The 11,322-nt window shown below is 54.1% G+C and overlaps 1 protein-coding gene across 1 annotated transcript in view; it reads right to left on the bottom strand.

Annotated features, from left to right (window-relative positions):
• The window catches only part of GBA2 (glucosylceramidase beta 2), a gene marked incomplete in the record, with an annotated part of 106,283 nt that overhangs the window by 32,642 nt on the left and 62,319 nt on the right, over positions 1-11,322 (bottom strand). Inside the window, 1 exon segment of the mRNA XM_077478229.1 lies at positions 6,906-6,997. Coding sequence (XP_077334355.1) covers positions 6,906-6,997 — 92 coding nt within the window.

The raw sequence follows: 11,322 nt of genomic DNA, 5'->3' as shown, positions 1-11,322 counted from the left end.
AATGACACTTGTCTACAATGTAAAGTAGTGAGTGTACAGCTTGTATAACAGTGTAAATTTCCTGTCCCCTCAAAATAACTCAACACACAGCCATTAATGTCTAAACCGCTGGCACCAAAAGTCAGGACACCCCTAAGGGAAAATCTCCAAATTGGGCCCAAAGTGTGAATATTTTGTGTGGCCGCCATTATTTTCCAGCACTGCCTTCACCCTCTTGGACATGGAGGTCACCAGAGCTTCACAGGTCACCACTGGAGTCCTCTTCCCCTTCTCCATGAGGACATCACGGAGCTGGTGGATGTTGGAGACCTTCCCCTCCTCCACCTTCCGTCTGAGGATGTCCCACAGATGATCAATAGGGTTTAGGTCTGGAGACATGCTTGGCCAGTCCATCACCTTCACCCTCAGCTTCTTTAGCAAGGCAGTGGCCAAGTCTGTTCGTTTGGAAAGTCCATCGGAAATCTGCCGAAAGGCCGTCGGGAAGACCGTCGGACCTAATCTGCCAAGAAGTCAGGTTGTGTGTATGCGGCATTAAGGGTGGCTCCCCGTGCCCTGCAATTCCTGGCCCACTTGACCATTAATCCGTACAACCTGCCGATGATGCCGTCTATTGTCCTAAAGTCTTCTTCCCGATGCACACAGTTTGCTGTAGCCCTGGCCCAGATCGCTGGTGTGCCAGGATGTGGAATTATGAGGGTTACAGCATACATAATTGATTACACCCGTAGCATCTCGGCCCCATTCGACAGGATTCTGCTGCTGCTGGCATGGGATGAGTGGCTCCCCCTGGTTGCCGTGAAGGTGGTGAACTAGCCACAACCCATCGGTGTGGCGGCCTGGCTGCTGCGGGGCTAGGTGCCGTCACAGATCCTCTACGGGCATCCAGGAATTCCTCTGCCAGGGCGGTTGCCTTCTGCAGGGTTAGCAGGCGCCCGTCTCTCACCCAGTCACAAACCTCCTGGGGATCGTGATGAAAGAAATGTTCCAAAAGAATAAGCTGGAGCACCTCCTCCACCTTAGTTACCCGACATCCCTGAACCCCAACTTCTCATGGCATGCTGTAGACAATGACCCCAACCAGAGTCCTTATCCCCTTTTCAGACTCCGGGGTAAAAGAATAGCGGGTCAGAATCTGTTCTTTGACTTGATCGTAGATTTAAGACCCCGTTCACACTGGGGTGTTTTTCAGGCGCTTTAGCGTTAAAAAAAAGCGCCAGTAAAGCGCTTGAAAGAAGCCTCATCTGCAGTCCCAATGTGAAAGCCCCGAGTGCTTTAAGAGCCCTTTCACAATGTCAGTGCCCGAAAAACGCTCATAAAGCGCCGCTTAAACTAGCAGCGCTTTACCAGCGTTTTTCGAGTGTTATTGGGGCGCTTTTAACCCCCTGCTAGTGGCCAAATAAAGGGTTAAAATCGCCCACAAAACGCTGCTGCCAATAGCGTTTTTCCGGTTGTTTTACAGGCGCTTCCCATTGATTTCAATGGAAAGGGGCGCTTTAGGAGCGTTGTATTCTCCGCTCCAAAAGCGCTGCAAAGAAGCTGCTTGCAGGACTTTTTTTTTTGACGCCCCCTGCCAGCGCAGCGCCTAAGTGTGAAAGCACTCGGGGCTTTTACATTGGGATTGCAGTTGTGGCTTCTTTCAGGCGCTTTTTTTTTTCTTTTTTTTTTTAACGCTAAAGCACATGAAAAACGCCTGAAAAACGCCCCAGTGTGAAAGGGGTCTTACACAGTCCTCATCGACTACTGCCCTGTACGCTTCAGCCGCTCAGCCCATCAATTTATTGACCAGGTTGGTTGCCCGGTCTGTTGGCGCGATTCACTGGAGGCGACGCTGCCTCTCAAAATCCTGTAAGAAACCATCAATGTCTCCATCCGCCTCGGAAGGTGGAGAAGGTTTTGAAGGCGGTGTATGGCAGCTTCTTTTTATTGGCCACCTCCCTGAAGACACTGGGTGGTGTGGATTGCCCCTGCCACAGCTTTGCGACTCGTAGATGGGTGGCTTCTGCTAGTACTGGGCCATACAGGGCTAATTGCCACTGCACCACGTTTTGGCGGTATTTGATCACATCTGGGGTTTTTAATTTTTTACTAAACCCAATTTTTTTTTCTTTGTTTCGGTTATAAAATGTTGTTTTCTCCAGCACTGGATATGGGCACTGACTGGCATCTGATGGGCACCTTTTTGGCAGCTGTGGTGGCACATCTGATGGGGCTGTGCTGATAATCAATGTGCTGATTATCAGAACAGACCCCCCCCCCGCTCTGGCAAGGAGAGACACCAATTAGCTCTCCCTGGCAGCGCAAGCCGAAGAATGGCATTTACCGGCACTTCCTGGTTCAAACGATGATCAGCTGTGATTGGTCACAGCTAGGGATGAGCTCGGCTTTCGAGTCTAACGCCCGTTCAGCGAAAGGCAGAACTCTGTGGGCCGTTCGCGCCATATTCGTGTGGCGCTCACAGCCCACAATGTACTGCGCCATCGCAGTGCTTTGCTGGCTCACGATTGGCCAAGCGTGCACTGTGACCCCGCATGCTTGGCCAATCACGGCGCTGGCAGCGAGGAGAGCCACATTTGGCCACAGGCAGGATGCACTTTTTTATATCGAACGTTCGAGTCCCATAGACTTCAATGGGGGTTCTAAAGTCCGTACGAATTTCTGGCCCGTTTGAAAGTTCTGGTGCGAACCGAACCAGGGGGGGTTGGGGGGGGGGTGTTGGGCTCATCGCTAGTCACAGCTGATCCCGTGGTAAGGAGCATTCATCAGAGGGGATCCATGCCACAATCGGAGATGCAGTGTTTCAGACTGATACACAGCACTTCCACTCCGCGGGTGCGGCGCTCCGGCATGTTGACCTGCTGGAGGTCATATGACGCCCAGTCAGTATAACAGAACCACCGTCCGGCCATCATTCTGCTCTAGGCCGGGCAGGAAGGATAAAGTTTGTTGTAGCGATGTTCCATTCACTTCTTAACCACTTGCAGACCGGACCATTTTGCTGGTCAAAGACCAGACCACTTTTTGCGATTCGGCACTGCGTTGCTTTAACTGACAATTGCGCGGTCGTGCGACGTGGCTCTCAAACAAAATTGACGTCCTTTTTTTCCCCACAAATAGAGCTTTCTTTTGGTGGTATTTGATCGCCTCTGCGGTTTTTATTTTTTGCGCTATAAACAAAAATAGAGCGTCAATTTTGAAAAAAACGCATTATTTTTTACTTTTTGTTATAATAAATATCCCCCAAAAATATATAAAAAAATATTTTTTCCCTCAGTTTAGGCCGATACGTATTCTTCTACATATTTTTGGTAAAAAAAAAAAAATCGCAATAAGCGTTTATTGATTGGTTTGCGCAAAAGTTATAGCGTTTACAAAATAGGGGATAGTTTTATGGCATTTTTATTAATAATTTTTTATTATTTTTTTTTTTTACTAGTAATGGCGGCGATCAGCGATTTTTATTGTGACTGCGACATTGTGGGGGACACATCGGACATTTTTGACACATTTTTGGGACCATTGTCATTTATACAGCAATCAGTGCTATATAAATGCAGTGATTCCTGTGTAAATGACACTGGCAGTGAAGGGGTTAACCAGGGGGTGGCAGTGTAGGGGTTAAGTGTTCCTAACTGTGGGGGGGGGTTGGGCTTTCATTTAGTGTACACTGATCTCTGCTCCAATCACATGGAGCAGAGATCAGCGTCACTAGTTGCTAGGCAGAATGGAAAAATGTTGTTTACACAGCATTTCCTCCATTCGGCCGCTCCGTGAGACGATCGCTGGGATGCCCGCGGCGATCGAGTCCGCGGGTCCCGCGACCGGACTCACGGGGGGTCCCGACCAGCGCGATGGCAGGGCGGCATCGAATATTGGACGTACATGTACGCCAATATGCCTGCCCGTGCCATTCTGTAAACGTACATCGCCGTGCGCTGGTCGGGAAGTGGTTAATCGCCTCTCTTATTCGATAGCGAGCGTTAGATCCCGGTGGTGGTTTGGATATATCCACAGCAAGGAAGCACAACCCCACCGCTACCACCAATATACAGACCCCGCGCTCCCACGGAGTATGTCCGCGCTATAAGCTCCCTTGCCAGGAGGATCACCGAACCTGCAGGGACAACCTCCCCCCCTTCACCAAATTCTAGAACCAAACACTGGGCCCGCAGTCCAATGCCAGTGTTCTAAACATAAACCTGGCTGGTTCAGGGGGCCCGATATCTCAGTAAAGAAAAAGGGAGGTGGGACAGATGCTCAATGGGACTGGAACTGTCACAGTCTCTTTCCCTTCGAATCAATGAATGAATGATGAATGAATGAATGAATTTGTATAGCGCACAACGCGAACTGAATCGATATGAAGAGCTTTGTTGTCCAGCTTCTAGAAGAGGAAGGTCTTGATTTTTTTCCTGAAGACCTGGAGGTTTTCTTCCAGGCGGATGTTGGTTGGTAGAGCATTCCATAGCCATAGCAAATCTCCGATCACCCTTTGATTTGTACCGGGATTTGGGCACGAGGAGGAGGTTTTTGTTAGGTGATGGAAGACTGCGGTTGGGTATGTAGTGTTTTATTCTCTCAAGTAGTTATTGTGGAGCGTCTCCATGCACGCATTTGTGGGTGAGGCAGAGGGTCTTGAATGTGATCCGATTCTTTACAGTTAGCCAATGTAAGCTCCTCAGGGAAGGGGAGATGCAGGAAATCCCCGCACATTCTCACTGCAAGAAGGCTTCGCACCGCAGGAGGCCTCCTCGACTTCTTGCTGCAGGTAGTCTCCTCAAATTCTTGCTTGCAGCAAAAAGGTAAAGCGACCTCTAGGAGCCAGACGCGACGGCGAGGCCTCCTGGAGCCAGACGCGACGGCGAGGCCTCCTGGAGCCAGACGCGACGGCGAGGCCTCCTGGAGCCAGACGCGACGGCGAGGCCTCCTGGAGCCAGGCGCGACGGCGAGGCCTCCTGGAGCCAGGCGCGACGGCGAGGCCTCCTGGAGCCAGGCGCGACGGCGAGGCCTCCTGGAGCCAGACGCGACGACGAGGCCTCCTGGAGCCAGACGCGACGGCGAGGCCTCCTGGAGCCAGACGCGACGGCGAGGCCTCCTGGAGCCAGACGCGACGGCGAGGCCTCCTGGAGCCAGGCGCGACGGCGAGGCCTCCTGGAGCCAGGCGCGACGGCGAGGCCTCCTGGAGCCAGGCGCGACGGCGAGGCCTCCTGGAGCCAGACGCGACGACGAGGCCTCCTGGAGCCAGACGCGACGACGAGGCCTCCTGGAGCCAGACGCGACGACGAGGCCTCCTGGAGCCAGACGCGACGAGGCCTCCTGGAGCCAGACGCGACGACGAGGCCTCCTGGAGCCAGACGCGACGACGAGGCCTCCTGGAGCCAGACGCGACGACCAGGCCTCCTGGAGCCAGACGCGACGACCAGGCCTCCTGGAGCCAGACGCGACGACCAGGCCTCCTGGAGTGAAGAGCTGACCAGGCCTCCTGGAGCGAAGAGCTGATGATGATTTCGCTTTAGAATGTAAGCCCTACGAGCAGGTCCCCCCCTGTACCTTTTGTATTGAATTGTACTGTAATTGTGTTGTCCCACCCTATACATTGTAAAGCGCTGTGCAAACTGTTGGCGCTATATAGTGTATAATAATAATAATAATAATAATCTCCTGGAGCGAGTTGCTGAGGAGACCTCCTGGAGCAGAAAGGCCGAGGAGACCTCCTGGAGCAGAAAGGCCGAGGAGACCTCCTGGAGCAGAAAGGCCGAGGAGACCTCCTGGAGCAGAAAGGCCGAGGAGACCTCCTGGAGCAGAAAGGCCGAGGAGACCTCCTGGAGCAGAAAGGCCGAGGAGACCTCCTGGAGCAGAAAGGCCGAGGAGACCTCCTGGAGCAGAAAGGCCGAGGAGACCTCCTGTAGCAGAAAGGCCGAGGAGACCTCCTGGAGCGAGAGGCCGAGGAGACCTCCTGGAGCGAGTTGCCGAGGAGACCTCCTGGAGCAGAAAGGCCGAGGAGACCTCCTGGAGCGAGAGGCCGAGGAGACCTCCTGGAGCGAGTTGCCGAGGAGACCTCCTGGAGCAGAAAGGCCGAGGAGACCTCCTGGAGCGAGAGGCCGAGGAGACCTCCTGGAGCGAGAGGCCGAGGAGACCTCCTGGAGCGAGAGGCCGAGGAGACCTCCTGGAGCAGAAAGGCCGAGGAGACCTCCTGGAGCAGAAAGGCCGAGGAGACCTCCTGGAGCAGAAAGGCCGAGGAGACCTCCTGGAGCGAGAGGCCGAGGAGACCTCCTGGAGCGAGAGGCCGAGGAGACCTCCTGGAGCGAGAGGCCGAGGAGACCTCCTGGAGCGAGAAGCCGAGGAGACCTCCTGGAGCGAACGTGACGGAACCGATTGGCATCCTGATTAGGTGCTTCCTTCCAAACAGTGCCTCCTGCCCTCCAAACCGCTCTGAGCAGACAGAGAGCCAATACCAGCCCTTGTTACCCCAATCATTGTACACAGACAAGATGTTGGGATAGATCCAAAGGAATGACTGTTTTTTTGAAACGGACACATACTTTATACCCCAGAGGAGGACAGTCCCCTCTGGAGGATATTAGTATGACAATGAAAACGTCAAACACCAATCCAATGAACAGCCAACAACAATCTTCTATAAACAGTCAGTGTATCAAACACATAACACCCCACAATGATTTGGTAACAAGTTGAAGTGGTCAGAAGACCAATGGGAAAGACCTACTTATCAATATACATAACAAACCCCACCCCCACCTCAGACTATCCGGGACGACAGTCTACAACAGTCTATGAGACAAGCTCCGAGCACGTTCCCGCAGTCTGAAAAGCGGCACTTCATTTATCTTCATAGATATAAAGGTTGGATATGTTGGTAGCACCTCCTCCCTCTCCGAGGGACTCACCGTATATCTGGCGCAGGGGGGTGGCGTTGAACATGTCTATGAATGGAGCCTTCTTCTCTACGTAGGTCTTGCGGCACCACCACATAAGATATCTGTATGGAGGAAAACACAGCATGTGACACGGGGGCGGAGTCATGGACCATAGATGGGGCGGTTATGTAATAGTGACAAGAAATAGAGGTGGGTCAGGGGCCACCGGCGGGAGCGAGTCAGGGGCCACCGGCGGGAGCGAGTCAGGGGCCACCGGCGGGAGCGAGTCAGGGGCCACCGGCGGGAGCGAGTCAGGGGCCACCGGCGGAAGCGAGTCAGGGGCCACCGGCGGAAGCGAGTCAGGGGCCACCGGCGGAAGCGAGTCAGGGGCCACCGGCGGGAGCGAGTCAGGGGCCACCGGCGGGAGCGAGTCAGGGGCCACCGGCGGGAGCGAGTCAGGGGCCACCGGCGGGTGCGAGTCAGGGGCCACCGGCGGGTGCGAGTCAGGGGCCACCGGCGGGAGCGAGTCAGGGGCCACCGGCGGGAGCGAGTCAGGGGCCACCGGCGGGTGCGAGTCAGGGGCCACCGGCGGGAGCGAGTCAGGGGCCACCGGCGGGAGCGAGTCAGGGGCCACCGGCGGGAGCGAGTCATTTAAAATGACGAAATAGGTTTCCTTTTAATTTTGCAAACCATATCTGGATATGATGGCCAGTGCTCCTGAGCAAGGACAATGTCTGTGTACCCCGACACCACACAGGGGGGCCGACTCCACACATACAGAAGACCCCGACTCCACACAGAAGACCCCGACTCCACACAGGGGGGCCGACTCCACACATACAGAAGACCCCGACTCCACACAGAAGACCCCGACTCCACACAGAAGACCCCGACTCCACACAGAAGACCCCAACTCCATACATACAGAAGACCGAGACTCCATACACACAGAAGACCCCGACTCCACACAGGGGGGCCGACTCCACACATACAGAAGACCCCGACTCCACACAGAAGACCCCGACTCCACACAGAAGACCCCGACTCCACACAGAAGACCCCAACTCCATACATACAGAAGACCGAGACTCCATACACACAGAAGACCCCGACTCCACACAGGGGGGCCGACTCCACACATACAGAAGACCCCGACTCCACACAGAAGACCCCAACTCCATACACACAGAAGACCCCGACTCCACACAGGGGGGCCGACTCCACACATACAGAAGACCCCGACTCCACACAGAAGACCCCGACTCCACACATACAGAAGACCCCGACTCCACACATACAGAAGACCCCGACTCCACACATACAGAAGACCCCGACTCCATACATACAGAAGACCCCGACTCCACACAGAAGACCCCAACTCCATACATACAGAAGACCCCGACTCCACACAGAAGACCCCAACTCCATACATACAGAAGACCCCGATTCCACACAGAAGACCCCGACTCCATACATACAGAAGACGCCGACTCCACACAGAAGACCCCAACTCCATACATACAGAAGACCCCGACTCCATACATACAGAAGACCCCGACTCCATACATACAGAAGACCCCGACTCCATACATACAGAAGACCCCGACTCCACACATACAGAAGACCCCGACACCACACAGGGGGGCCGACTCCACACATACAGAAGACCCCGACTCCACACAGAAGACCCCAACTCCATACATACAGAAGACCGCGATTCCACACAGAAGACCCCAACTCCATACATACAGAAGACCCCGACTCCATACATACAGAAGACCCCGACTCCACACATACAGAAGACCCCGACACCACACAGGGGGGCCGACTCCACACATACAGAAGACCCCGACTCCACACAGAAGACCCCAACTCCATACATACAGAAGACCCCGATTCCACACAGAAGACCCCAACTCCATACATACAGAAGACCCCGATTCCACACAGAAGACCCCGACTCCATACATACAGAAGACCCCGATTCCACACAGAAGACCCCGACTCCATACATACAGAAGACCCCGACTCCATACATACAGAAGACCCCGACTCCATACATACAGAAGACCCCGATTCCACACAGAAGACCCCGACTCCATACATACAGAAGACCCCGACTCCATACATACAGAAGACCCCGACTCCACACATACAGAAGACCCCGACTCCACACAGGGGGGCCGACTCCACACATACAGAAGACCCCGACTCCACACAGAAGACCCCGACTCCATACATACAGAAGACCCCGACTCCACACATACAGAAGACCCCGACTCCACACATACAGAAGACCCCGACTCCACACATACAGAAGACCCCGACTCCACACATACAGAAGACCCCCGACTCCACACATACAGAAGACCCCCGACTCCACACATACAGAAGACCCCCGACTCCACACAGAAGACCCCGACTCCATACATACAGAAGACCCCGACTCCATACATACAGAAGACCCCGACTCCACACATACAGAAGACCCCGACACCACACAGGGGGGCCGACTCCACACATACAGAAGACCCCGACTCCACACAGAAGACCCCAACTCCATACATACAGAAGACCCCGATTCCACACAGAAGACCCCAACTCCATACATACAGAAGACCCCGATTCCACACAGAAGACCCCGACTCCATACATACAGAAGACCCCGACTCCATACATACAGAAGACCCCGACTCCATACATACAGAAGACCCCAACTCCATACATACAGAAGACCCCGATTCCACACAGAAGACCCCAACTCCATACATACAGAAGACCCCGACTCCACACATACAGAAGACCCCGACTCCACACAGAAGACCCCGACTCCATACATACAGAAGACCCCGACTCCATACATACAGAAGACCCCGACTCCACACATACAGAAGACCCCGACACCACACAGGGGGGCCGACTCCACACATACAGAAGACCCCGACTCCACACAGAAGACCCCAACTCCATACATACAGAAGACCGCGATTCCACACAGAAGACCCCAACTCCATACATACAGAAGACCCCGACTCCATACATACAGAAGACCCCGACTCCACACATACAGAAGACCCCGACACCACACAGGGGGGCCGACTCCACACATACAGAAGACCCCGACTCCACACAGAAGACCCCAACTCCATACATACAGAAGACCCCGATTCCACACAGAAGACCCCAACTCCATACATACAGAAGACCCCGATTCCACACAGAAGACCCCGACTCCATACATACAGAAGACCCCGACTCCATACATACAGAAGACCCCGACTCCATACATACAGAAGACCCCGATTCCACACATACAGAAGACCCCGACTCCACACATACAGAAGACCCCGACTCCACACATACAGAAGACCCCGACTCCACACATACAGAAGACCCCGACTCCACACATACAGAAGACCCCGACACCACACAGGGGGGCCGACTCCACACATACAGAAGACCCCGACTCCACACAGAGGACCCCGACTCCATACATACAGAAGACCCCGACTCCATACATACAGAAGACCCCGACTCCATACATACAGAAGACCCCGACTCCACACATACAGAAGACCCCGACTCCACACATACAGAAGACCCCGACTCCACACAGAAGACCCCAACTCCATACATACAGAAGACCCCGATTCCACACAGAAGACCCCAACTCCATACATACAGAAGACCCCGATTCCACACAGAAGACCCCGACTCCATACATACAGAAGACCCCGACTCCATACATACAGAAGACCCCGACTCCACACAGAAGACCCCAACTCCATACATACAGAAGACCCCGATTCCACACAGAAGACCCCAACTCCATACATACAGAAGACCCCGACTCCACACATACAGAAGACCCCGACTCCACACATACAGAAGACCCCGACTCCATACATACAGAAGACCCCGACTCCATACATACAGAAGACCCCGACTCCATACATACAGAAGACCCCGACTCCATACATACAGAAGACCCCGACTCCACACATACAGAAGACCCCGACACCACACAGGGGGGCCGACTCCACACATACAGAAGACCCCGACTCCACACAGAAGACCCCAACTCCATACATACAGAAGACCGCGATTCCACACAGAAGACCCCAACTCCATACATACAGAAGACCCCGACTCCATACATACAGAAGACCCCGACTCCACACATACAGAAGACCCCGACACCACACAGGGGGGCCGACTCCACACATACAGAAGACCCCGACTCCACACAGAAGACCCCAACTCCATACATACAGAAGACCCCGATTCCACACAGAAGACCCCAACTCCATACATACAGAAGACCCCGATTCCACACAGAAGACCCCGACTCCATACATACAGAAGACCCCGACTCCATACATACAGAAGACCCCGACTCCATACATACAGAAGACCCCGATTCCACACATACAGAAGACCCCGACTC

Source organism: Lithobates pipiens, unplaced genomic scaffold (assembly GCF_037356315.1).
Source record: "Lithobates pipiens isolate NorthernLeopardFrog02 unplaced genomic scaffold, aLitPip1_a1.2 Scaffold_13, whole genome shotgun sequence".
NCBI lineage: Eukaryota > Metazoa > Chordata > Amphibia > Anura > Ranidae > Lithobates > Lithobates pipiens.
Note: the sequence above shows the minus strand (reverse complement) of the source record. Positions and strands in the feature narration are given on the sequence as shown.